This window comes from Amblyraja radiata, chromosome 1, assembly GCF_010909765.2.
Source record: "Amblyraja radiata isolate CabotCenter1 chromosome 1, sAmbRad1.1.pri, whole genome shotgun sequence".
Lineage (NCBI taxonomy): Eukaryota > Metazoa > Chordata > Chondrichthyes > Rajiformes > Rajidae > Amblyraja > Amblyraja radiata.
The window spans coordinates 172,580,671-172,608,647 of record NC_045956.1 but is presented as its reverse complement, the minus strand read 5'-3'; the positions used below and the strand labels follow the sequence as shown (position 1 = coordinate 172,608,647).

The window sequence follows — 27,977 nt, the reverse complement described above, 5'->3', positions numbered from 1 at the left end:
TTTGAATCATTTAAAATGTCTCCATCCCCCCTGAGAAATTATGAAAAATTGCTGAAGAATAATATGAGGGAGCTTTAAATCTTACTCATATCATCATTGCCCATTTGCTGGACTAAGTTAAATAGCAATGAGTATAGAGTTTACTTGATGATGGACTATATCATAAATCTTCCTGGTGCTATATTTATCTGAAGGAGCAAAAAGAAAAGGCCACGTGGAGTTGGTGTTTGAAGTAACAGGTGATTTATTAAGACTGGTGCACACTTGGAGTTCAGCTTTGGCTGGCCAGTTGGTGCACACCAATTGTAATAAATCGCCGGTTCACTGCAACACCAACTCCGAGTGGCTTTTCCATTTTGCTCCTACACATGCAACAGCGATTCATGTTCATAGGACTCAGCACAGCATACCGACCAATGTCATGGATATGATGGGACAACTAACAATTAGACTCAGGTTCGTCAGTTCATTATGACTAATTGCTACACCAAGTGGTGGCTTTATCCATTAACTCTAGTTGTAGTTGAGAGTACATTCATAGGTATGAAAACTCATGAGTTCAAGGCATGACATTTCAAATATGGAACAAACTCACCTCGACAAGCTTGTTAGCATGCTCGCGGAAGACCTGTGCGTATTCCTTCACCTCCTTCTCATTGCCACTCTTAGCTGCTTCGATGAGAACCAACAGAGGAACATTGGTTTCCAGAAATGAGTCAGAGATGTGATCCATGACAGCCTTGCGAAGCTTTGGAAAGAAAAGAAAGTAGAATAAATGATTAATAATAATGCTTCGTACTATTACCATGGATGCACTGAAGTAGATATTGAATCTGATTGCAAACTGCAGTGAGCCACTTTAAATGTTAACAACACCAGTCCCTTGGTTAATAGTAACTCTCGTGTCAGGCACGAAACACCCAGATAAATTAATTAATCTCAGTACAAAACAACCTTGATTGACCAAAGTCCTAAGTAGAACTCCGTGTGATTCATAGTTTTCCATCCGCTTTGTTACATCAACATTGACAATAGTTAAAGAAGACAGACTAAACAACCTTTATCGTAATAATGTTAAAACTGCAGGTTTCAGAAATTATTCTTCTGGTGGCTAAAGAACAGAGTGTCAGCATGGTGGGCCACATATTGTGAATTATACTCACAGCGCTCATCAGTTCAGCCAAAGTGAATCAAGTCATTTATTTTGACTCACAAGTGACAACTTATTTATCCATTCCGAGTGTATATCTGTGGTCAGAAGCTGTTGCTAATTTGTAGATACCCTGATGAACTCTTTATGGTATGGTTTGACCGGATAGCACATGAAATAAAGTTTTTGATTGTACCCCGGTACACGTGACAATAATAAACCAATATGAATACTCGATTACTGTACTATTTTTCCCTTTTTTGCCATGTAAGGGGACATTTTGGTTTACTGCCCAAAGCAACATATCAGGTTTGCCAGGAGTATGTGCTGGAAGATTGTAGGCAGTGCACCTGCTTATCCCAAATACATCATAGATGCATGCCCACTGTCCAAAAGTGTCAATCCTAAACATTCAAATATTCATATTCCTGATCTGAGTCAAACTGTTACACTCTAAAAGTCAGAAAAAATGTTAGTTTACTCTCTATCAGCAAAGTTCCAAGGAAGTGCAGGAAGGAACTGCAGATGCTGAACACACCGAAGATAGACACAAAAAGCTGGAGTAACTCAATGGGTCAGGCAGCATCTCTGGATAAAAGGAATAGGTGACATTTCAGGTCGAGACCCTTCTTCAGACTGAGAATCAGGGGCAGAGGGAATCAAGAGCATGTCATTATGAGAGGCATAGATGGGGTAGAGTGTCAGAACCCATTTTCCCCAGGGTGGAAATGTCAAAGACCAGACAGTAGAGCTGTGAGGTGAGAGGAGCAAGTTAAAAGAGGATGTGCAGAACATTTTTTTAACACAGACTGGTGGTTGCCTGGAATGTGCAGCCAGGGGTGTTGCTGGAATAAGATACAATAGTGGCATTTAAGAAGCTTTTAGATAGGCACATGGATGTGTAGGGAATGGAGGGATATGGCGATTAGTTTAACTTGGCATCATGTTCAGCACAGATATTGTGGGTTGAAAGGACTGTTCTTGTGTAGGAAGGAAATGCAGATACTGGTTTACACCGAAGATAGACACAAAAAGCTGGAGTGGGACAGGCAGCATCTATGGAGAGAAGGAATGGGTGCGTTTTGGGTCGAGACCCTTCTTCAGACTGGTTAGGGATAAGTTTTTTATCAATGTTTATCATCGTCACTTGTTTGATTCAAGGTTCAAGATTCAAGATTCAAGAGAGTTTATTGTCATGTGTCCCAGATAGGACAATGAAATTCTTGCTTTGCTTCAGCACAACAGAATATTGCAGGCATAAACAATACAGAACAGATCAGTGTGTCCATATACCATTGAATATATATATATATATATACACACACACATAAATAAGCATATAAAGTGCAGTAGGCTATTAAAGTTCAGATTTTGTTTGAGTTGAGTTTAATAGTCTTTCATTCAATGTTCTTTATCTCTCTACATCATCATCTATATCTCTCGTTTCCCTATCCCTAACCAGTTTGAAGAAGGGTCTCGACCCGAAACACCATTCATTCCTTCTCTCCAGAGATGCTGCCTGTCCTGCTGAGTTACTCCAGGATTGTTCTTGTGCTGTACGGTTCTATGTTTTACGTCCACCCAAACACAGGCTAGCATTTGCAGAACTGCACTACCAAATGACCAAGCTTACAATTTCAACGACATCTGTGTGCCCCAGAAATTGGGCCATGGCAATAATAACTCATCTCGCAAAGCATTTGTGCGAATGGGTGAGAGCAGGAATTCATTACGCGTGTGAGAGATAAGAGAGCAGCATGATATCCCGTAATCGTCTGGGATATATATGCTCAGTGGAGGAATGCAGAACATTATTCATACTTGCAACAATTTCAAAAAGCGCAAAAAAAATATGGCTGCGCCGCTCAGTGAATGAGTTAACCTTTATCAGTGACCTTAACAGAAAAATATACTTGTACAGTATTGCTTTCATTTTATATAAGGAAGCCTGGAGGCATAAATACACCAGTACAACATTTATGATCATTCCCTGCAACACCACTGCATCATGAAATCATTAAACACCACATGCTTGTGAAGCAATCTTTCAAAATTAATGAAGAGGTAAGTAATCTATAGGCCATAATATGATTTCAATGGGTCATGTCATCTGGATTTTCTTGCATATTACATAGAGATAAGTAATTTAATTCCTTCAACTTATGCTACATTCATAAGGTTGGTTGCGGCATAATTGCCCCTCGACTCTATTTACCCATCCTGATCCGTATGGCTTTATTTTCTTATGAATTAATTTGGCAATCGCATTATTGAAATTGCAAGTGACACAGCAATCAAAGCAATCTGGAAGAAGTGTTCCAAGTTCCCACAAACCTTTGTGTAGAACGGTTGAGTCTGTTTATTTAATCAACAAAATATTGATTAATCCATGATATGTAGACTTACACACAAGATGTCTGGAGTTAAACTTCTGACAATTTTGGAGATGATTCTTAATTTATTTAGTAGTGCCACCATTTTTAATTTCCTGAGCAGAGCAAGACTGGTGTGCCCAATGTGTTTTCACAGTAGACACTATCTCCTCTCCCTTCAACACAATGATCTTACTGTTAGCCTTTGGGCGGCATGGTGGTGCAGTGGTATAGTTGCTGCCTTACAGTGCTTGCAGCACAGAGAACCATGTTCAATCCCGACTACGGGTGCTATCTGTACAGAGTTTGTAAGTTCTCCCCCTGACCACGTGGGTTTTCTGCAAGATATGGAGGGTTATGGTCTGAGTGCAGGTAGATGGGACTAGGGGAAAATAAGTGTTCGGCACGGACTTGTAGGGCCGAGATGGCCTGTTTCCGTGCTGTAATTGTTATATGGTTATATGGTTATATTCGGTTTACACCCACACTCCAAAGACGTACGGGTTTGTAGGTTAATTAGCTTGTTTGTAAATTGTCCTTTGTGTAGGATAGTGTTCATGTGTGAGGATCGCTGGATGGTGCAGACACGGTGGGCTGAACTGAAGGACCTGTTTGAGCACTGTAAACTAAACTAAATTTAAGGTAGTCTTCAGTCGCAACACAATTGATGAAAATAAGTGCCCACTTCCAATTTGAACAATTTTGAACAAGCTTTGAAACTAGTATGAGGTATCTGTATCTGTGATACAGAGGAAGCTATAGAAATGGATACATTTACAATTTTTAAAGTACATTTGGACAATTATATGGACTGAAAGGGTTTAGAGGGGTTTGGGCCAAATGCAGGCAAATGGGATTTGCCAAACATGTCAACATGGTCAGCAGAGAGAAGGTGGGCCGAAGGGGCTATTCCTGTGTTATAGGGCTATGTGACTCTCTATGATTCTAGTTGCTATCCAAATACTCTTCCTGCCTGACATTTGCTGACTCATCATGTGTGATCAGACCCATCAACTCTCAGTCATTCAGAGTGAGGTTTATTCTTTTAAAAGGCATCACCTGTTTCCATGTGTCTCACTCTTAAAAATAAACACAGCTCCATATGTCAAAATGGGTTTGCAATCTGTCTCACTCTCCTTCATCCCAAATTGTACTAACATTTCCCCATGTTGACAGGGCAGTGTGTGGTCCTTAAATGTTCCGAATTTGCCGGCAGACACCTGCTCAATGTAAACTAAACAATGTTGCCAAATTCTGTGTCAAATTCAATGGTTTCAGCAAAGAATCCGAGCTTGCTACATAAAAAATAGATTTCCAGACGTTCATTGCTCTGCCACCAGTTCACGATGGTTCCACGTGGCATCGCAATAAAATTAATTTAAGTTTGTTACAAAGGCTACTACATCAATTGCACTCACATTCCCCGTGTCCTTGCCAGCTACAGTAAGGAGACTGTGGGAAGCAGGCAAATGAAAACACCAACAAAGTGATGGAGTAACTCAGCGGGGAAGCCAGCATCTCTAAAGACCATGGATGGGTGACGTTTTGTGCTGGAATCCTTCTTCAGCCTGTAAACCAGAATCTACAGTTCCTTAAATCTATAAATGGGAACACCATGCTGGCTTGAAAACAAATCAATGGTCCTTCAGTAGAAACAAGAACTGCAGATGCTGGTTAATACACAACAGGACACCACATGCTGGAGTAACTCAGCAGGTTAGGCAGCATCTCTGGAGAACACGGATAAGTGACATTTCGGGTTCAGACACTTATTCTGACCTTCATCGTGCCTGGCTCTATATAAGTTCATAATTTCATGTGATAGGAGCAGAATTAGGCCATTCAGCCCGTCGTCCACTCCGCCATTCAATCACGGCTGATCATTCTTAAACCGGGGTCAAGGAAAGAGCGTTCACGTCGCGGCCCTGTTTCAACCAATCTTTCCACCACCACGCACAAGAAGCACAAGAAGCGCAAGACAGACACCATTGTGCAGATGCCGAGAAGTGTGTTCAGCTCTGGCTGAACAACTTCTAATCTTGTGTGTGGACTCGATAAGAAGAAGATTCTTAAACCCATTCTACTGCCTTCTTCCCATAACCCCTGATGGAATTCCCCATTAATACCATCACTATGAGGATAAGAACAGTTGAAAAGGGAGTATTAGCACCACTTTCTCAAAGGCAGCTTGTGTTGGAAAAAACATTGGCCAACAACATCCGCGTGAATAAAGATTTCAAATGAAAATCTGTGATTTCAGCGGAAGTATTTCAATAATCACAAGGCAAACAAGAGTACATATGGAACATTTAAATGTTTTCTTGATCACAACGTGAATGGTACTTTTTTTTATTTTTTATTATCCTTTTGAAGTGCATAATCATATCAGGTCATTTCCACAGAAAACTACCAGATCCTTCGGGGTCTGAAGAAGGTTCATGACCTGATCCATGTTCTCCAGGGGTGATGCCTGACCTGCTGAGGTACTCCAGCACTTTGTGTCTTTTTTTTAGGTTAATGCAGGGCTGTCACTCTTCTTATTTAAGTAAAAAGCAATTGGAGAGAAATGCTTAATGGACCATAAATATTTAATAAGGCGCTGCCTGAGGGTAGGCTTACTCTTCATTAATAGTGAAAATGCATCAACTAACTTTAATGCTGTTAATATGAAATAAGAACTCTGTTTTGCTCTCCTGGGGTACTGCCTGATTTGTTGCGAATCTCTGACTTTTTGATCTGCTCTTGTAGAATCTAAAGATTCTTCAATATAGTCATAAGTTCACAAGATATAGGAGTAGAATTAGGCCATTTGGCCCATCGAGACTACTATCCCATTCAATAATGGCTGATCTCAGCCTCCTAATCCCATTTTCCAGCCTTCTCCCCATAACTCTTGACACCCGTTCTAATCAAGGATTTGTCTATCTCTGCCTTAAAAATATCAACTGTTGGCCTCCAAAGCCCTCTGTGGCAATGAGTTCCACAGATTAACTACCGGTTGACTAAAGAAATTCCTTCTCACCTCCTATCTAAAAGAGCGTCCTTTAATTCTGAGGCGATGACCTCTGGTCCTGGACTCTCCCACCGGTTGAAACATCCTTTCCACATCCACTCTATCTACGCCTTTCATTATTTTGTAAGTTTCAATTAGGTCCTCCCTCAACCTTCAAAACTCCAGCGAATAGAGGCCCAGTGCTGTCAAGCGCTCATTATATGCAAACCCTAAGTCCTAACTTTTGGATGAACTATGTTGTTTCAGATAGCTGTCAGTCCCTCACTGTCAATGGCCCAGTGACAATGAATACTCATAGTCCATTTTAGAATGAAGATAAACACAAAATGCTGAAGGAACTCAGCGGGACAGGCAGCATTTCTGGAGAGAAGGATTAGGTGACGTTTCGGATCGAGACCCTTCTTCAGACCCGAAAGTCAACAATTATTTCTCTCCGGAGATGTTGCCTGTCCCTCTGTTCCTGCAGTCTATCTTTGTTTTAAACCAGCATCTGCAGTTCCTTCCTACACATTTTGTAAATTTTAGAGTGACAGTCATAGAGTCATACAGTACAGAAACAGGCCCTTCCTAGAAACATAGAAACATAGAAATTAGGTGCAGGAGTAGGCCATTCGGCCCTTCGAGCCTGCACCGCCATTCAATATGATCATGGCTGATCATCCAACTCAGTATCCCGTACCTGCCTTCTCTCCATACCCTCTGATCCCCTTAGCCACAAGGGCCACATCTAACTCCCTCTTAAATATAGCCAATGAACTGGCCTCGACTACCCTCTGTGGCAGGGAGTTCCAGAGATTCACCACTCTCTGTGTGAAAAAAGTTCTTCTCATCTCGGTTTTAAAGGATTTCCCCCTTATCCTTAAGCTGTGACCCCTTGTCCTGGACTTCCCCAACATCGGGAGCTTCCCCTGCCCATACAGACCTAGATGCTCCATCTACGCCAGTCCCTCTTTCCATTTTGGAGTTTTGCTTTATCGACCAGGAAATGTGAAGGTTCAATGTTCCCCAGTACTGCACATCAATAAGGTCATAGGGTCATAGGGACTTAAAGATATGGGGTAAACTGGGAAATTAAAATTTGATGAGTGGAATTCGAGAATGATTGATGGAAATATCGGATAGCACAGCGGCACAATGGTAGAGTTGCTGCCTTACAGCACCAGGGACCCGGGGTCAAACTTGAAAACAGTGCTGTCTGTATAAAGTTTGCACGCTCTCCCTGTGAGCGTATGGGTTTTCTCCAGGTGCTACGGTTACTTCCCACACTCCAAAGTCATTCAGGTTTGTCAGTTTATTGGCTTTGGCAAACGTTGTAAATTGCCATGAGTGTGTAAGACAGTATTAGTGAAAAAGGTGATCAGTGGCCAATGTGGACTCGGTGGGCCGAAAGGGCCTGTTTCGGCGGTGTACCTCTAAAGTCTAATGTCCAGCAATACTTATCAGGGCAGATGCTGTAACAACTGGTTCTACTCTAGATTATTATTATTATCTATGAATGCTTAATTCTAGATAGCCATGGAATACTCATTTAGACTGGCACAATGGCACAGCATTATTCTAGAAGATTAACTCAATGGATAGTAACAAAGTTTGCTTGTTCAATGCTCCACTAATGGACTCACTCTCCAGGACCAAGCCGCTTCTTCCACTGACACTGTAGTCACCATCACACACATGCATCATAAAAGGTATAGAAGTGTGAAAATGCATACCACCAGATTTGGGGACAATTCCTTCCCAACTGTTATCAGGCAACTGAATCATCCTACCACAACCAGAGAGCAGCGCTGAACTACTATCTACCTCTTTGATGACCCTTGCACTATCCTTGATTGGAGTTTGCTAGCTTTATGCGCTAAACGTTATTCCCTTATCGTGTATCTACACACTGTAAATGGATCGATTGCAATGATGCATTATCTTTCTGCTCTGGATTGCATGCAACAAATGCTTTTCACCATTCCTCGGTACACGTGACAATAAACTAAAATAAATTTCTATCTTGGCAAGCACTGCAGCAACAAACCAAGGCTTCTTCTTTAGCGCCGTTCACTGCTTGCTTCTCTGCTGGGACAGTCAACACGTCTTTGACAGCAGCAAGCTGTTAATCTGAGGTGTCAGATTCTGCTGCCTCAAGCCGAGTCACCATTCTCAACCCTCTTCAGCAGTGCTATGAATCCCATAGATGCTGCAACAGAGGAGAGTGGCTGCCCCATAATGACAGGGGCTGAATATGGGTGGCAGGACAGATCAACCACAATCCAACCTGTCAGTAGTACCATAGAATCATGTAGAGGGGAGGAGATGCTTTGCACAACCATGTCAAATGGTCAATTTAATGCCATCATTAAGGCCAGCGCAAGTGGTGTAATTAGTAGAGTGACGTCTTCACAGCGCCAGCAATCTGGGTTCAATCCTGGACTTGCGTACTATTGGTGAAGAGTTTACACATTCTCCTTGTGACCAGGTGGATTTCCTCCAGGTGACCCAGTTTCCTGCTGCATCCCAAAGACATGATTAGTACGGGTGTCAGGGTTTTATGGGGAGAAGGCAGGTGAATGGGGTTAGGAGGGAGAGATAGTTCAGCCATGATTGAATGGTGGAGTAGACTTGATGGGTGAAATGGCCTAATTCTGCTCCTATCCCTTAGTTTAGTTTAGCTTAGTTTAGAGATACAGCGCGGAAACAGGCCATTCGGCCCACTGAGTCCGCCCCGACCAGCGATCCCCGCACAATAGTGTGGGAGGAAACCGACGATCTCGGAGAAAACCCACACAGTTATGGGGAGAATGTACAAGCTCCGTACAGACAGCACCAATAGTCAGGATCGAACCCGGATCTCCAGCGCTGTGAGGCGGTAACTCTACCGCTGCGCAACCGTGCCACTTATGAACATGACATGTTGGTTGGTAGGTTAATTGGCCGCTACAAATTATCCCTAGTGTGTAGATGAATGGTAACATCTGGGAGAGTTGATCAGATTGTGTGGAGAATAATAGTAATAAAAAAATATGTCAGCATGACTTGATGGGCTGAAGGGCCTGTTTCCATGCTGTGTCTCTATGATTCTATTATTTTATGTCCGTGCCGAGTGTTGACCTAGATAAGCGGTGGAAATTGGAGTCCTGCTTTTACATAATATATCTGCATGTGGGAAGAAAGATATGTGGCTAAGTTCCAGACTCATCCTTGGTCACATTTTAAAACTGACGAGGTTGGGTAATTGACATTTTTCTTTATTATTTAACAGTGCAGCCCAGGTTGATGGGCTCTGCTTGAGATTGCACCAGTCCAGTCCAGATGCATATGAGCGCCATCACTTGCACTCAAATTATCTGTTCCCAAAAAATGACTAAATATCCTGAAATTTGCCAGATTTAGCAAAAATATTACACGCCAGAATTGCAAAGGCCATGAGGAAGACTGGACTATTCTTGCAACGGCAATTATTTTCTGCCCATTGTCCTAAAGGTCTCAGTGCCACATCTGACCTGTGGTGATGAGGTCTCAAGGGGACGATACAGTCATGTTTATTGTCATATGCACAAGTTTGGTGAGGTACCGATGCAATGAAATTCCTACTTGCAGCTGCATCACAGACACGTAGACTCAGATAGACTCAGAAAACACACAAAATGTAATTCTACATAAATTATACAGATATTACATCAAACATTATTCAAGACTGTGAAAAAAAGACTGCAACTCCCAAGGCTGCACTGTAGACTATCCTGAAACTTTTTTCAGAACTCACTGCCGTTAAAGGCCTTGAATGGCTTTTAAGTGTCTCTGAAGATCACAGACATATGGAAACATTTCATAACAATTTTAATTATTTTTAATAATTACTGAACATCTAAACTTGCTTAAAACATATTTAAGCAGTATAAATTGATTTAAAACATTGAGATTAAGTAATTGGACATAAAGACTTTTCAATCAAGGTTTGAAACCCCATATGCCAGGCACAGATGGTGAAAAACAGAGAGGCAAAAAGGGAAGTGCATCACGCCCTTCAGCTCTGGTTGTTTGTGCTCCACCCCTGAACTCAATGTTGAGGATGTAGTGGGAGGTTAGACATGCCTGCTCATCTGTGACTCTACACAATGAAGTATAGAGTCACAGAGAAGTGGGTTGAGCTGACCTACAGAGAGGAACCTTGTCAGCAGTTCTCCACAGAACTGCCAGCAGAAGATAAACATGGTTCTAAATTGGGGGAAAGTTTAATTACAACGGCATTAGGCAGAAACTGGAGAAAGCAGATTGGGGGCAACTGTTGGAGCGTAAATCCACATCTGAGATGAGGGAGTCCTTTAAAGGCCTTTAAATTGATTCGCGTTCAGGACCAGCAGGTTCCGGTGTGGATGAAAGATAAGAACGTCAAGGGCTGGGAACCTCAGGTGACAGGAGATTTTGTAGGTTTAGTCAGAATAAAGATGCATATGTAAGGTTTAGGAAGTTGAAATCAGGCAAGGTCCTGAAGGAAGCAGGAAAGAACTTGAACAATAATTTAGAAAGGATTAAACGAAAGAATATAGAACATAAAACAGCACAGTACAAGAACAGGCCCTTCAGACTAAAATATCTGTGTCGAACGATGCCAAAATAAAATAATCTCCTCTAAATGCACATAATCCATATCAGTTAATTCCCTGAATATCTATGTAACTACTTAAAAACTTCATAAATCCCACTCTCTTATTTGGCTCTATCACCACCCTTGGCAGCTTGTTCCAGGCGCCTAATACTCTATGTGTAAAAAACCTGCACCACAAATCTTGAATTTAGGGCCTTTCAATTTAAAGCTATGCCTGCTAGTCTATGACATTTCCACCCTGGGAAAAAGCTTCTGTACCCGATGTATGTCTCTCACAATTTTATATACTTGTCTCAGGTCTCCCCTCATTCTCTGACGATCCAGAGAAAACAATTCAGGTTTGTCCAACCTCTCCCAACAGCTAATGTCCTTTATGAAGGCAGCATTTTGATAAACCACTTCCGCACCCTCTTCAAAGCCTGCACATCTTTCATGTAATGGGGCAATCAGAGCAGATGCAATACTCCAAATGTGGTCTAACCCAAAGTCTTTCCAAGTTGCATTACAGGCCATTACAGTAATGTGTTTATAAGGTAACTAAGTTTGAAAAATTGTCTAATCCAGGAAATCTGATATTTCAGAAGTACATGCAAAAGTAAAAGAAGTACAGGTAAAGGCAAAAATAAAAAGGAGATGGGGCATCTCTATTAATAAAGGCTAAGATTAGAACAACAGGAAAAAAATAATAATTGTGGCCAGGAAAACAAATGCCGAATAATTTTGAGTGGAGATGAGAAATATAAGGGGCAGCTAGTCCTTGGTGGATGTAATCAATATACTGATGGACAAAGTATGAATCAAAAGAATAGTGTGAGCTTGTATGATTGGTACTGCAATAATTATGGATTATCCTATAATAATCGTTACATTGAACCATATACAAATTAAATTGACAAAGAGAGTTTTTGAGGAGTGCATCCAGGACAGTTTATAGGAACGGTACGTGTGGAATTAACCAGGGAACAGACTATTTTAGATCTGCTCATGTGTAATGAGAAGGATTAATTTATCATCTCAGAGAAAAAGTGTCCTCTGGGATAGAATAAACATAACGTAATGGAATTTCACTGTCTAGTTACCTTAATTTAAATAAGGTAACTAGAAAGGTGTGAATGCAGAAATGATTCAAGTAAATTGGAAAAATAGACAAGAAAGTAATATGGCAAAAAAAAAACTGGCAGATATTTAAATAAATATTTTGCAATTCTCATCAAAAATATATTCCATTGAGGAATAAAGGCACTCTGAAAAAGGACAATCCATCCGTGGATAACTAATCAAGCTAAAGATGATATCAATCTGAAAGAAAAAGCAGACAATGTTGCAAAGATTGGTGGTTTGCCAGAATATTGGGTGGATTTTCAAAAACAACATGGGATAACTAAAAAAGATAAATTATGACAGTAAATGTGCAAAAAATATAAAACCAGTATAAGAGGTTAAAAAGAAAAAGAGATGCTGAAGTAAATCCTGGTTCTTCAGAGACATAGGCTGGCAAATTATTAATGAGACACATAGTCTTTGAACAATATAGGTGAATTTGACTTGGTAGTAGAGGACTGTTGGTAAAACAAGTTATGAGGATGGAGGAAAGTGTTGCAAAGGGAGTACTGATGTCTTATGTCAGTGGATGGATAAATCCACTGGAGGAAAATCTGGGAAGAATGTAATGTTACCCACTGTGGTTGGAAAACATTGAGAAGCAGAATATTGTTGAAAGGGAGAAAGACCGCAGAATATTAATTTTACAAAAAGTACGGAGTATAATTCTCGCTGCCACTGTTGAGGGCATCCATTTGTCTACCGTCCACAGCAGACTCCATCTCCTTGGCCCCAGACACATCTAGATAACAAGGACACCAATATCAGACACTTGTTTATTGATTGTAGCTCCACACCTTTAATACCATAATCCCATCCAAACGCATCGCCAAACCCCTGGACCTAAGAGTCAGCACGCCCCTCTCTCTGCCACTGGATCTTCAACTTTCTGACCCAAAGCCCACAAACAGTGAGGTTAGATGAGGACACCTCCTCCACAATAACTCACAACACCAGTGCCATGCAAGGATGTGTTCCCAGACTCGTTCTGTACTCCCTATACGCTCACAACCGGCCAGCCAAATTTTGCTCCAACAAGTTGGCAGACAATACCACTGTGGTGGCCTGGATTATGAACAATAATGAGACAGAATACAGGAAGTAGATAGAGAATTTAGTCAAGGGAACAATCTCCCTCAATGTCAGCATGATGAAGGAGCTAGTTATCGACTTCAGGAAGCATGGTGGAGAACATGTCCCAATCAGCATCAACGGTGCCAAAGTGGAAATGATTGAGAGCTTCAAGTTGCTTGCCGTAAATATTGCCAATGATGTCGTAGACCAACCACAATGAAGCGACAGCCTAGAAGGCACACCAATGCCTCTACTTCCACAGAAGGCTGAAGGGGCTGTCCCAATGTACGAGCTAATTCAAGAACTCTCCTGAGTTTAAAAACTCGTGGTAAGCACGTAGAAAGTACTTTGTGGGTACGTCGGAGCTCGGGACGTCTCTTAGCAGCTCGCAACGCTAAGGGCAGGTATTCGGGAAACACGGTAACCTCGGGAAGACTTGTGAAGATTTTTCAACATATTGAAAAATGTCCATGAGAGCCCCGAGTACCTACGAGCGGCTATTACCGTAATTCTCCGAGTTCGAATCAGAAGAAACTTGGGAGAACTCTTGAATTAACTCGTACAGTGGGACAGCCCCATGATGAAATTCGGCTTGAATCCAATTACTCTTACAAACTTTTACAGATGCTCTATAGAAAGCATAATATTGGGGGTGCATCACAGTTTGGTTTAGCAACAGGTTTGCTTAAGCTCACAAGAAATGTAGAGTTCTAGTGTAGCCCAGTCCATCACACAGACCAGACTCTCACCACTGACTTCATCTACACTTCAATGATCTTTTGGGCCCCAATAATTCCTTCTTCTCCCTGCTTCTATTGGGCAGAACCGGAAGATACAGAAGCTTGACAGTGCGCACCACCAGACTCTGGAACAATTTCTTCCCATCAGTTATCAGGATTCTAAATGGTCCTTCCATAAACTAGTTTAGTTTAGTTTATTATTGTCATGTGTACCGAGCTATCCAGTCAGTGAAAATAAGATACATGATTACAATCAAGCTGCCTACAATGTACAGATATTGAATGATGGGTATAATGCTTAGTGCAAGATCAATAAGGTCTGATTAATGATAGTTTGAAGGTCTCCAATGAGATGGGAAGTCAGGACCACCCTCTAGCTGGTGAGAGGACAGTTCAGATGCCTGATAACATTATGGACAAAACTGTTTCTGAATTTGGAGCTATGCGTTTTCAAATTACGTTACCCCTTTCCTAATGGGAGAGGGGAGAAGAGGGAGTGACCAGGGTGAGACTGTTCCTTGATCATGCTGGTGACCTTGCCAAGGCAATGTGAAGTATAGATGGAGTAAATGGTTTGCATGATGGTCTGGGCTGCATCCACAACTCTCCACAATTTCATGCAGTTCTGGATGGAGCTTCTTCCAAACCATGCTGCGATGCATCCAGACAGAATGCCCTCCGCAGCGCATCCGAAGAAGTTAGTTAGGGTTGTTGGGGACCTGCCAAGCTTATTAAACCTGGAGTGAAATCTGATTATTCTATACTTCATTGTGGATATTAGACCTTATCTCAGGAATTGTTATCTTACAATGCTGAAAACTATATTCTGCACACTGTATCTTTCCCTTCACTCTACCTATTGTGCTTGAGTTTAACTTGATTATTGATAGCATGGAAAACAAAGCTCTATACTGTACCTCGGTATATTTAGATAAATAAACCAAAACTTAAACCTGCATAGAACATGGAAGATAGTACAGCACAGCACTGGACCAGGCCTTTTGGCCCACGATGTCTGTACCAACATGGTCAGGTTAGGTGTCAGATTAAAAAATCTTCTCTGCCTGCATATTCTCTGCATATCTATGTGCCTATCTAAAAGCTTCTTAAACGCCACTTTCGTACACTGCCTCCACAACAACCCCTGGCAGTGTGTTCCAGTTCACTACTCGTGGTCTCACACATCTCCTTTACATTTTGCCCTTCTCATCTTTGACATTTCCATCCAGATAAAAAAAAGATTCTGACTGCCTACCTATCTATGCCTCTCAAAAATGTATATACTTCTATCAGGTCTCCCCTCAGTCTCTAATGCTACTGAGAAAACAATCCAAGTTTTTCCAAACTCACCTTTTAGCTAATTACCCTCTAATACAAGCAGTATTCTGGTAAGCCTCTTTTGCGACCTCTACCAAGCCTTCACAACCTTTCTGCAATGAGACAACCAGAACTCCGCACAATATTTAATTTTAGTTCAGTTTAGAGATACAGAATGCATACAGGCCCTTGGGCTCACCGAGTCCATGCCTACCATCAATCACCCGTACACTGTTCTATGTTATCCCACTTTCGATATCCTACACACTCGGGGCAATTTACAGAAGCCAATTAACCTACAAATCTGCACGTCTTTGGAATGTGGGAGGAGACCAAAGCACCCCGAGAAAACCCACGCGGTCTCAGAGAAAACGTAGAAACTCTGCACAGACAGCACCAATAGTCAGGATCAAATCTGGGTCTCTGGCACTGGAAGGCAGCAGCTGTACCACTGTGCCACTGTGCCAGACATTTCACAGAGAAACTGAAAGCAGTTTGAAAGCATTCATTTGGTTGATTCCTGGAAGGAAGTGGTTGTCATGAGAAAGTTTTCAGAATATGCTACATGACTGAGTGATCTTGACAGAATAGATGCTGGGATGACACTTTATCCTCGTTAGAGAATTTAGAATGAGGGGAAATAATTTCAGAACAAAAAGTCACCCACTTAAGGTAAAGATGAGGAAGAATTTCTTCTCAAGAAATCTTTGGCATTCTCTACCTCAAACAACTGTGTACGCAGAACATTGACTATACTTGAGATGGACAGAATTCTGGATTGGAGAAGAGTCACACATTTGAAGGAAAAGGCAGGAAAGTGAAGTTAAGGACGTAAGAAATATACATGATCATTCAAACCCTCATGGACAGGTGGTGTTTTAGGTCAGGACCCTACTTCAGAAGAAAAGTCTTCTTTCTGAAGAAGGGTCCCAACCCAAAATGTCACCTCTCCATGCCTTCCAGAGATGCTGCCTGACCTGCTGAGTTACTCCAGTACTTAGGGTTTGGTTATAATATTATCTGATTTCATTGGACAACACACAAAAAACAGCTTTTCACTGTACCTCAGTACATTGTACAATAATAAACCTAAACCTAAATCTAAACCAAAGTCATGGTCTGCATTTCCCCACTTTTTCTTGCCTGCATTCCCAATTACTAAATACTAGATTTTTTTTTAACCTTTTGATTTGTGGGAGCTACAGTAGATTTTGTAGAATTGCAGAAGATAACAAACAAGAACACAATATCGCATCAGCTACCGCCTCGGCCTACATGATCTCCCGGATGCCAAACACTTTAACTCCCATTCACATTCCCAGACTGACCTCTCTGTCCTGGGCCTCCTCCATTGTCAGAATGTGGCCAAATGTAAATTGGAGGACCAACACCTCATATTTCGCTTAGGCAGTTTACAACTCAGGAGTATGAGAATTTATGTCTCTAACTTCAAGTAACACTTGCATCCTCTCTCACTTTGTCCCTCCCTCACCCTAGTTGCTGTACTAGTTTTACTGATGTCCTGTTGAGATCCACTGTCTTTATTAACTCATTATCACCTTTCCCCATCAACAATGGACCATTATAACCATATAACAATTACAGCATGAAAACAGGCCATCTCGGCCCTACAAGTCCGTGCCGAACAACTTTTTTCCCTTAGTCCCACCTGCCTGCACTCATACCATAACCCTCCATTCCCTTCTCATCCATATGCCTATCCAATTTATTTTTAAATGATACCAACGAACCTGCCGCCACCACTTCCACTGTAAGCTCATTCCACACCGCTACCACTCTCTGAGTAAAGAAGTTCCCCCTCATGTTACCCCTAAACTTCTGTCCCTTAATTCTGAAGTCATGTCCTCTTGTTTGAATCTTCCCTATTCTCAAAGGGAAAAGCTGATCCACATCAACTCTGTCTATCCCTCTCATCATTTTAAATACCTCTATCAAGTCCCCCCTTAACCTTCTGCGCTCCAGAGAATAAAGACCTAACTTATTCAACCTTTCTCTGTAACTTAGTTGTTGAAACCCAGGCAACATTCTAGTAAATCTAATTATGGGAGCCGCATTTCCTCTAAAATCGTTGCTTTCTGCATATCTTCCTATCATTTGTTCTAAGTACCATCTATATCAGGTAGTCCCTGCTTTCTCCTTCTTTCCCCTTCCCAGTTCTCCCACAGCCCATTGTCTCCGCCTCTTCCTTTCTTCTTCCCGCCCCCTCCATCCCACAACAGTCTGAAGAAGGGTCTCGATCCGAAACGTTGCCTATTCCCTTCGCTCCATAGATGCTGACTCACCCGCTGAGTTTCTCCAGCATTTTTGTCTACAATCTATACCTCTCGTTCCCCTTTCCCCTGACCGAAACATCACCTATACCTTTACTCCAGAGATGCTCCCTGAGTTACTCCAGCTTTTTATGTCTGTCTTTGATTTAAACTAGCATCTGCAGTTCCTCCCTACACACCTCGACAAACTTGTTGGGATGCAGATCATCAGTTCCTGGGAGTTTATTAGATTTCGGTCCCAGTAACTTCTCCTACTTTTACTTCCCACTCACTGTTGTCCTGCAGTATTTTAGAAGGTTTGTTGAGTCTCTTTCTATTAAATATAATGGAATATATACTTCCCTGCATGCAATATATATTTCTCTGCATTCACTTATTCTCCAATACTGTTGTACTGTTTCCCTATGAGCAATTCACATAATGTTATTTCTGTGCTTTCCTTTTTGACACATCATTCGACGAATTTACATTTACATGTTCCTCGCTAGATTACTAATTTTCTCCTTTCCTTTTCCTTAGCAGTTGTTTAGTTGAATTCTGAACATGTCTCAGTCCTCAGGCTTGTTGCTAACATTATATACATTTCCTTTCTTTGTTAACTTCCTTTATTAGTCATAATGTCATACAGCTGTACAGCACCAAAACAGGCCTTTCAGTCTATCTTGCCCATGCTGATCAAGGTGGCATTTTGGGCTAGTCCCATCTGTTTGCATTTGGCCCATAGACCTCTAAACCTTCCCTATCCGTATATATCTGCCCAAGTTGCTCTCAAGAGTCATAATTGTATCCGCTTCTATAACTTCCTCTGGCAGCTCATTCCAGATGCGATTTAAAGTTTGCATGAATATGTCACCCCTGAGATCACTTTCCCCTCTCACCTTAAGCCAATGCCCTTGAGTAGTGCTAGTATGTAAACAACAGGAATGTAATGTTGAGGCTTTTTAAGGCAACAGTCAGACTGCATTTGGAGTATTGTGAGTAGTTTTGGGCCCCATATCGGAGGAAGGATCTGCTGACATTGGAGAAGGTCCAGAGGAGGTTAACGAGAAATATCCCATGAATAATTGGGTTAACATATGATGAGCGTTTGACAGCACTGGGCCTGTACTCGCTGGAGTTTAGAAGGATGAGGGGAGACCTCATGTGAAAGGCCTCGATAGAGTGAATATGGAGAAGATGTTTTCACCAGTAGGAGAGTCTCGGATCGTAGGCCATAGCCTCAGAATAAAATGACGTACCTTTAGAAAGGAGATGAGGAGGAATTTCTTTAGTCAGAGGGTGGTGAATCTGTGGAATTCATTGGCACAGACGGCTGTGAAGGCCAAGTCAATGGATATTTTTAAGGTGGAGATTGGCAGATTCTTGATAAAGTAAAGGTGTCAAGGGTTATGGGGAGAAGGCAGAAAAATGCGGTTGAGAGGGAAAGATAGATCAGCCATGATTGAATGACGGAGTAGACTTGATATGCCGAATGGTTTAATTCTGATCCGAGAACTTATGAACATGAGCTTTAGAACCTTCTACCCTGGGAAAAGGCAGTGAGCGTTCACTTTTGCCAGGCCTCCCATGACTTTGCACACCTCAATAAGGTAACACTTCATCCTCATATGCTCCAAAGAAAAAAGCCCCAACCTATCCAATCTCTTCCTTTAACATAAACCTGCAAGCCCAGGTAATATCCTGGTAAACAATGGCTCGATGAGTCTATCTCTCGGTGTTTTTGTGTATTGAAGGTATATATATTTGATTGTAAACTAACAGTAATTCTTTAAACCTTAGCTATTGCTCATTTATTCTCAGACATGTTAATGTGGTTTCCCAATCTACCATATAAATATACTTTATTCCATCTTGTTTAAGAAAGAAGTTAAAGAAAGAGGTGACAATGTAGCATTTCCGGCAGTTGCAAGAGAAAGTACCAGGGGAGGGGGGTGGTTTGGGTAGGAAGGGACAAATTGACCAGTGAGTTACGGAACGAACGGTCTCTGCGGAAAGCAGAAAGGGGAGGAGATGGGAAGATGTGGCTAGTGGTGGGATCCCATTGGACGTGGTGAAAATGTCGGAGGATTATATGTTGTATGCGACGGCTAGTTGGGTGGAAGGTGAGGACAAGGGGGACTCTGACCTTGTTATTAGTCCTTGTCTTGTCCTTGCAACTGCAGGAAATGCTACACTTGTCGCTTTACCTCCCTCCTCGGCTTCATCCGAGGACCCAAGCAGTCTTTCCAGGTGAGGAGAGGTCACTTGCACCTCCGCCAACCTCATCTACTGCATCCGCTGTTCCAGGTGTCAACTGCTCTACATCGGTGAGACCAAGCCCAGGCTTGGCGATCGCTTCGCCCAACACCTCCGCTCAGTTCGCAATAACCAACCTTCACTTCAACTCCCCTCCCAGTCCGAATCTGACCTATCTGGCCTGGGCCTCCTCCATTGCCATAGTGGAGGAACAGCGCCTCATATTTTGTTTGGGTAGTTTACACCCCAGCGGTATGAACATTGACTTCTCCAATTTCAGGTAGTTCTTGCTTTCTTCCTCCTTCCCCTCCCCTTCCCAGCTCTCCCACGCCTACTGTCTCCGCCTCGTCCTTTAATTTTTCCGCCCCTCCCCCTCCCCCCGACATCAGTCTGAAGAAGGGTCCTGACCCGAAACGTCGCCTATTCCTTCTCTCCATAGATGCTGCCTCACCCGCTGTGTTTCTCCAGCATTTTTGTCTACCATCCTTTTTCCATCATAGTTGCTTTCTTAAATTTAATATTGTTTTTTCCGAATGATTGCTCAATATACTAAGCAGAAAACCATCCCATCAATACGTCCTCTATATTATTACCATTAATCTGTTTTGACTAATCTATATGTAGATTGAAGAACACCATCAGTACACCACCATGCTACAATGCATTTCTAATTTGCTGATTCATAAAATACCCATATTACAACTGCTCATGGAGTCCCATAGACAACTTGATTTTTGTTGCAGTATTTTCTCTATTTACTACTTTCTAAATGTAATTTAGATATCATTCATGTATAATTTATGACTTTGTGCATTTGTCTGAATCTATGTGCCTGTGATGCTGCTGCAAGCAAGATTTTTTATTCTCTCTGTATGTCACCACACTAGTGTATACGACAATAAACCTGATATGACTTGAATTCCATCAATGTTTTATTCCCCTTGCGATTACGTAGTTCCTTACAAACCGATTGCACTGGCTGGTCATCGAGACATGGTATTTCCTTTCAGCTGCCTTTATCCTACTCTTTATTATCAGAGCTATCCTATCCCATTTTCTATTTTTCTAAAAAAAAGGAAAAGTATCATGGAATATTTAACTCCCAGCTTTGATCTCACTGCTATAATTTATATGTCACTAAATTATCAAACTACTGCAAATGTTTCATGCCTTTTATTTTGTCCTTTTGATCTGACTCAAATTGCAGATGTGCTCTTATATTTGCATGCTATTCTTTGTTATTATTATATATATTGACACCCTGTCCATCAGCTTCTCTTTATCTTATTTTCCCCTCTCCAATACCTTCACCCTAACTGTTTTATTTAAGCGCTTGGCCATGATCTTGAATGGCAGAGAAGACCTTAAGAGGCCATTTCACTGCTCAATGTTAATGTATACGCAGTGTTTGAAGGCTCTGGGCCTGAATGCACTGGACTTTAAAAGGTTGAGGGGGGATCTCATTGAAATCTACCAAATAATGAAAGGGCTGGATAGAATGGATGTGGAGAGGATTTTTAGTGGTTCTTAAGAGACCTTTGGGTTAGCACATGGCTATGCAGGGAATGGAGGGATATGGATTACGTGCAGGTAGATAAGAGATGATCTTGGCATCATGTTCGGCAGAGATATTGTGGGCCGAAGGGCCTGTTACAAAGCAGTGTTGATTCCAACGCTCCTGTATGCATCAGAAACCTGGATAACATACCAACGCCATCTGAAAACACTCGAAAAGTACCATCAACGATCCTTCATCATCAAAGCCTTTGTCATCAAGAACCAACTAAGATGAGTCAGTCATGTTGTTCAGATGGAAGACGAGTGTCCACCAAAGCAAACCTTCTACTCTCAGCTTAAAGAAGGCAAACGTAAAAGAGGCGGACAAAAGAAGAGATTTCAAAGACGCCTTAAAAGCCAGCATGAAGAAATGTGAAATCGACATCGACAATTGGGAAACCAATGCCAAGGACAGGAAACTCTGGAGAACCATCATCCAAGAAGGAACAGCGGCGTTCAGAAACCAACGGATGCGCAGAATTAGAAGAAAAAGAGAAGAAAACGGAAAGAGAGGCAGCAACAACCAAAGCCCGATCTGCCATCTGGAATTACCTGTCCTGAATGCTGAAGAACTTTCAAACCCAGGATTGGACTCATAATCCACCTGAGAGTCCATAAAAACAACAGAACGTAGACCATCATCTTCAACCTCGAGGGATAGCCATGACGACTGTGCTGCACTGTTCTATGTTCTCGTGGCCCTTGGTTCCTTATGCCCCTGTCCCACTTAGGAAACCTGAACGGAAACCTCTGGAGACTTTGCGCCCCACCCAAGGTTTCCGTGCGGTTCCCGGAGGTTTTTGTCAGTCTCCCTACCTGCTTCCACTACCTGCAGCCTCCGGCAACCACCTGCAACGTCCGGGAACCGCACGGAAACCTTGGGTGGGGAGCAAAGTCTCCAGAGGTTTCCGTTCAGGTTTCCTAAGTGGGACAGGGGCATTAATCCTCAGCAAGAGAAAACATTCTCCCTGCATCCAACCTGTCAAGTGTTGGAAAGATTTTGTAAGTTTCTCAATCTTTTAAACAATACAGAGGAATCTATTCATCTCTTTTCATATGGCAAACCTGCCATCCCTGGAACCCATATGATCAATTGGTTTGTACTACCATGGTGACAAGTATATCCTTTTGTTTTAGGTAAGGAGATGAGAATTGTGCAGGTTATTCCAGTTTCGGGGTCTCGAAGACCCCATATTATTGCGGTGACATCTTAAGGGATCTGGTGTCCTTGTACACAATAAACAAAATATTATTATTATTATTATTATTATCTGGTGTCCTTGTACACAAGGCATTGTAAGCTAACATGTAGGTGTTATAGGCAGTTGAGGAAAGCAAAATATGTTTTGTCTGGTATTGCAAGAGGAATTGAGTATTACTCTTGCAATACCAGACAAAACATAGAAGCATAGAAAATATGTGCAGGAGTAGGCCATTTGGCCCCGAGCCAGCACGTGCATTCAATATGATCATGGGTGATTATCCAAAATCAGCACCCCATTCCAGCTTTCTCCCCGTATTCCGTTAGCACTAATAGCTACTGTATATCTAACTCTCTCTTGAATATATCCAAGGAATTGGCATCCACTGCCTTCTGTGGCAGAGAATTCCACAGATTCACAACTCTCTGGGTGAAAAACTTTTTCTACATCTCAGTCCTAAATGGCCTACTGCTAATTCTTAAACTGTGACCCTGGTTCTGGACTTCCCCAACAATATTATTTCCTACATCCAGCCTGTCCAATCCCTTAAGAATGTTATATGTTTCTATAAGATATCCTCTCATCCTTCTAAATTCCAGTGAATACTAGACCAAGTGCAGACCCGTTGGGTCTGTTCCCCCAACGTGCGGTTGTGGGGGGGGAGGCGGCATGCAGCGTCACACACACTAACTACCCCCCCCCCCCCCGCACTCACGCTAATTACCCCCCTTGATATTATATGAATATTATTAATTTGCTCCTTTTACCCCATAACCACCCTATCTACTGACGCATAGCACCCAACTTGCAGTCACATCTAGAGAGGGGGGGAGGGGGGGGGGGTAGAGAGTGAGGGCAGAGAGAGAAGGGGCAGAGACACAGAGAGAGGGGCAAGAAGGAGAGGGGGGTGGCGAGGAGGAGAAGAGGGAGGGTGGGTGAGAGGGGAAAGGTGGGGGTGGAGGGGAGGAGAGAGAGAGGGTGAGAGTGAGGGGGAGAGAGGTGGGGAGCAGGGAGGGTGGTGGGAATGGGGTAGGGTGTGTGGAGGGGAGGGGGGTTTAGGGAGGGACGGTGGGGGAGGGGATGGAGGGGACGAGTGGGAGAAAAAGAGGGGAGAAAGAGAGAGGGGGGGAGAGGAGAAGGGGGGAGACGAGAGGGGGGGAGGAGAGGGGGTTGAGGACAAGGGGGAAGAGGAGAGGGGTGAAGAGGAGAGGGGGGAAGAGGAGAGGGGGAGGAGAGTGGGGGGGAGAGAGGAGAGGGGGAGAGGGAGGAGTGAGGGGGTGTGCTGAGAGGGGGGTGAGGTGAGGGGAGGGGGAGAGGTGGGGAGCAGGGAGGGGGTGGGGGGTGGAGGGAAGGGGGTAGGGGTGTGTGGAGGGGAGGGGGGTTTAGGGGAGGGACGGTGGGGGAGGGGATGGAGGGGAGGAGGGGGAGGAAAAAGAGGGGAGAGAGAGAGGGGGGGGTGGAGAGGAGAGGAGGGGGTGGGAGAGGTGAGGGGGGAGAGGAGAGGGGGGGAGAGGAGAGGGGGGGAGAGGAGAGGGGGGGAGAGGAGAGGAGAGGGGGGAGAGGAGAGGAGAGGGGGGAGAGGAGAGGGGGGGCGAGAGGAGAGGGGGGAGAGGAGAGGGGGAGAGGAGAGGGGGGAGTGGAGAGGGGGGGAGAGGAGAGGGGGGGAGAGGAGAGGGGGGGAGAGGAGAGGGGGGGAGAGGAGAGGGGGAGAGGAGGGGGGGGGGGATAGGAGAGGGGGGGGGGAGGGGAGAGATAGTGCCTTTTTATTTCAACCCAAACCCCCCAAACAACCATTTGCAGGCAATGCTTTTTTATTTTAACCATATTTTCATTTTCAAACCACATTAAGGGTACTTACTCACAGTTGTGTGTACATGTGTTCAGTGTTATTCACAGCTCAGAGAAACGTGACCCACTGCCTTCCTCCAGCTTGCAGACTAATTGAGGCACACCACTTCCTGGTTTTATAGTCCACATCCCCTGCCGTCAGTGGGGGCAGCAGAGAGAATGGGGAATTTTGTAAAATCATTAATATCTCTGTCATTGTTCATCGACGGGAAAAATCCTCAGCACACATGCGGTGGAGGGGGGCTCTGAGCGAGGTGGCCAAAAATGACGGCCGTAGGTGGCGGCGCTCTCTCGGAAATCGCAGCACAGATGGCCAAAACCGGTCAAGAACAGACTTTTAGTGATATATAGATAAGCCCAGTCGATCCATTTGTTCATCATATGTCAGTCCCGCCATCCCGGAAATTAACCTGGTGGAACCTATGCTGCACTCCCTCAAGAGCAAGAATATCCTTCCTCAAATTAGGAGACCAAAACTGCACACAATCCTCCTGCACACAATACTCCTGCACACAATACTACTGCAGTTGTACAGGGCACTGTACAACTGCAGTCGGACCTTCTTGCTCCTATACACAATTCGTCTCGCAATGAAGGCAAACATGCCATTAGCTATCTTTACTGCCTGCTGTTACTGCATGACTACCTTCAGTGACTGATGTACAAGGACATCTAGGACTTGTTGCACCTCCCCTTTTCCTAATCTGAAACCATTCATATGATAATCTGCCTTTTGTTCTTGCCACGAAAGTGGATATCCTCACATTTATCCACATTATACTGCATCTGCCATGCATCTGCCCACTCACCCAAACTATCCAAGTCATCTGCAGCCACATAGCATCCTCATCGCAGCTCACACTGCCACCCAGCTTCGTGTCATCTGCAAACTTGGGGGTGTCACATTTAATTCCCTCATCTAAATCGTTAATATATATTGCCAGCACTGAGCCTTGCGATACCCCACTAGTAGGTAGGGGGCGCTGCTCTGGCAGCAGCCATGTCAGCAGCGCGTTAGTTTTATCAACTTTTTTTTTTTTTTTAGTATGTTTTAAAGTATGTTTTTGATGTTCCTCGGTGTGTCTTGTGTTGGGGGGTGTTGTGGGGGGGTAAGGGGGAAACCGCTTTGGTCGCCTCCTCCATGGAGAGGCGACTTTTTCCAGGTTGCCTCCCCCGTGGCCTAACATCAAGGATCGGCGCGGCCTTTCCTGGAGACGCGCCCGGGACTTCAGCGGCGGGCACTCCTTCCACCAGGAAAATAAATAAATAATTGCACTACTATGACTGTATGCACGTAAATATATTTATTTATTGTTCATATTCTATGTCGCTCTTCTAGGGAGATGCTAACTGCATTTCATTGTCTCTGTACTGTACACTGCACAATGACAATAAAGTTTGAATCTGAATCTGAATTTACTATGATATCCATTTGTGGTGCTTTTCCCAGGGATTTATGAACTTGGACCCCAAGATCCCTCTATACATCAATGCTTTTATGGCTCCCGTCCTGAACTGTATACTTTCTCCTCACAGGGACACAAGGGACTGCAGATGCTGGAATCGTGAGACACATAGATACATAGAAACATAGAACAGTACAACACAAGAATAGACCCTTCAGCCCACAAAGTCATTGACAAACATGAGGCTAAAACCATCACTTATCTATCTGCACATAACCCTCCATTCCTTGCATAGCCATGTGCTTATCCAAAAGTCTTTTAAATGTCACTAATGTCCCTGCTTCAACCGCCACCTCCGGCAGTGTGTTTTAAGCACTCACCACCTTCTGTGTAAAATAATGGCTGGTGGAAGTCTGTGGAAGGATTGAGCAGATGACCTTTTGGGTCGGGACCTTCTTCAGACTGATGAAGTAGGGGAGGGATTGCAGTAAAATAAAGGTGGGCCAAAGTCTTGCAAACGATAGGTGGATACAGATGATGAGGAGGGTGGTCGGCAAGTGGTTGGAGTAAGTGACGTAGGCGAGAGGTGAAAAGGAAACAAAAGGGTGTCCGATTAGGAAAGAAGTGGAGAGGTGAAATGTAAAGCTGGAGAGTGGAATACAGGAACAAGGGAACATGGAGCAGGTGAATGGGAGGAAGGGAATGGACAGACAACATTTCAGGTTGGAACTCTTTTAAGTGGGGGAAAGAGGGAAATATCCCCAGGGAAATATTGGGAATGGAAGATGAGCGTACAGAGAAAGAGAAAGGAGCAGAGTGAGCAGAGGAGCAGAAAGGAGCATAGTGGGAGTCGGTGGGAAAATATGTTGCAGGTAGGGGGCAGGGGAAAGAAAAGGGGGGAGGAGTTAGCAGAGTTATTGCTTGAAATCGGAGAATTCAATGTTCATACAAGGTTGTAAGCTGCCCAAATGGAGTATGCGTTGCTGTTTTTTCCACTCTGCATATGGCCTCAATCAGGCAATGGGGAGGTAAAGGACAGAGAGATCGGTATGGGAATGTGAAGGGGAGTTAAAATAGTTAGCAACCGAGAGCTCCAACTGACCTTGAAAAGACAGATTGCAATTGTCCAGTGAAATGGTTGGCAAGTCTACACTTGGACTCACCTTTGTAAAGGAGGCCAAATCGGGAGAACCAAATATAATTGAACATTCCATCAACTTCTTTCCTTATCTGACATCCTTTTGTATCCTTTTCACATCGATCCTTTGCCACTTATTTTACCTATCTGCCAATCATCCCCCACCCTGGCCTTTACCCACCAACTCTCTTTTCCACTTTTCCCACCACCACAACTCCATCAGTCTGAAATGTTGTCTGCCCATTCCCTCCACAGATGCTCCCTGATCCACCCAATCCCTCCATTCTGTTTTTTTTCTTTCTTCTTCCATTGCACCTCACTAGGTGCATCTGACATCTGCCCAGATTAAACTCCATCTGCCATTTCTCATCCCATATCTGTAACCGATCTATATCCTGTGGCATCCTTTGATAGCCTTCATCACTGTCTTCTACTATGATAAATTTAGTTTTATCTGCAAATATGTACATCTGTTTGGTCACAGATTTCCAGCCACAATAATGCCCTTCCACCACTACCCTCTGTCTTCCATGGGTAAGCCAGCTTTCAATCCAAACTACCAAGGCACTGTGCATCCCGTGCATCTTAATCTTCTGGATGACCCTTACTTAATGTTAGGACCTTGTTAAATGCTTTACTAAAGATCATGTAGACAACGTTGATTGCCCTTCCCTCATCAATCATATTCATCACCTGCTCAAAACACTTCATCAAGTTTGTTTGAGATGACCTGCCCCACACTCTCCCTATTTAACACTACCATTCTTACCCAAATGTAAGAGCTTCTCATGCTGAGAATCCTCTCAAAATGCTTCCCAATTACATTTATTATCATCAGTAAATCTGAAAATATGACACATGGCTGCCCAAGCCAAATCATTGAGCAAAATTCAGAATAGTTGTAGCTGAAACATTGATCCCCTGGCACTCCTTTAA

General features: G+C 43.3%; 1 protein-coding gene across 2 annotated transcripts in view; it reads right to left on the bottom strand.

The window, feature by feature from the left end:
- The window catches only part of ctnna2 (catenin alpha 2), a 1,182,272-nt gene that overhangs the window by 473,179 nt on the left and 681,116 nt on the right, over nt 1-27,977 (bottom strand). For both annotated transcript variants that reach the window (XM_033035440.1, XM_033035446.1), the window contains exon 9: nt 596-748. In XM_033035440.1, coding sequence (XP_032891331.1) covers nt 596-748 — 153 coding nt within the window. The remainder of the gene's footprint in view (nt 1-595; nt 749-27,977) is intronic.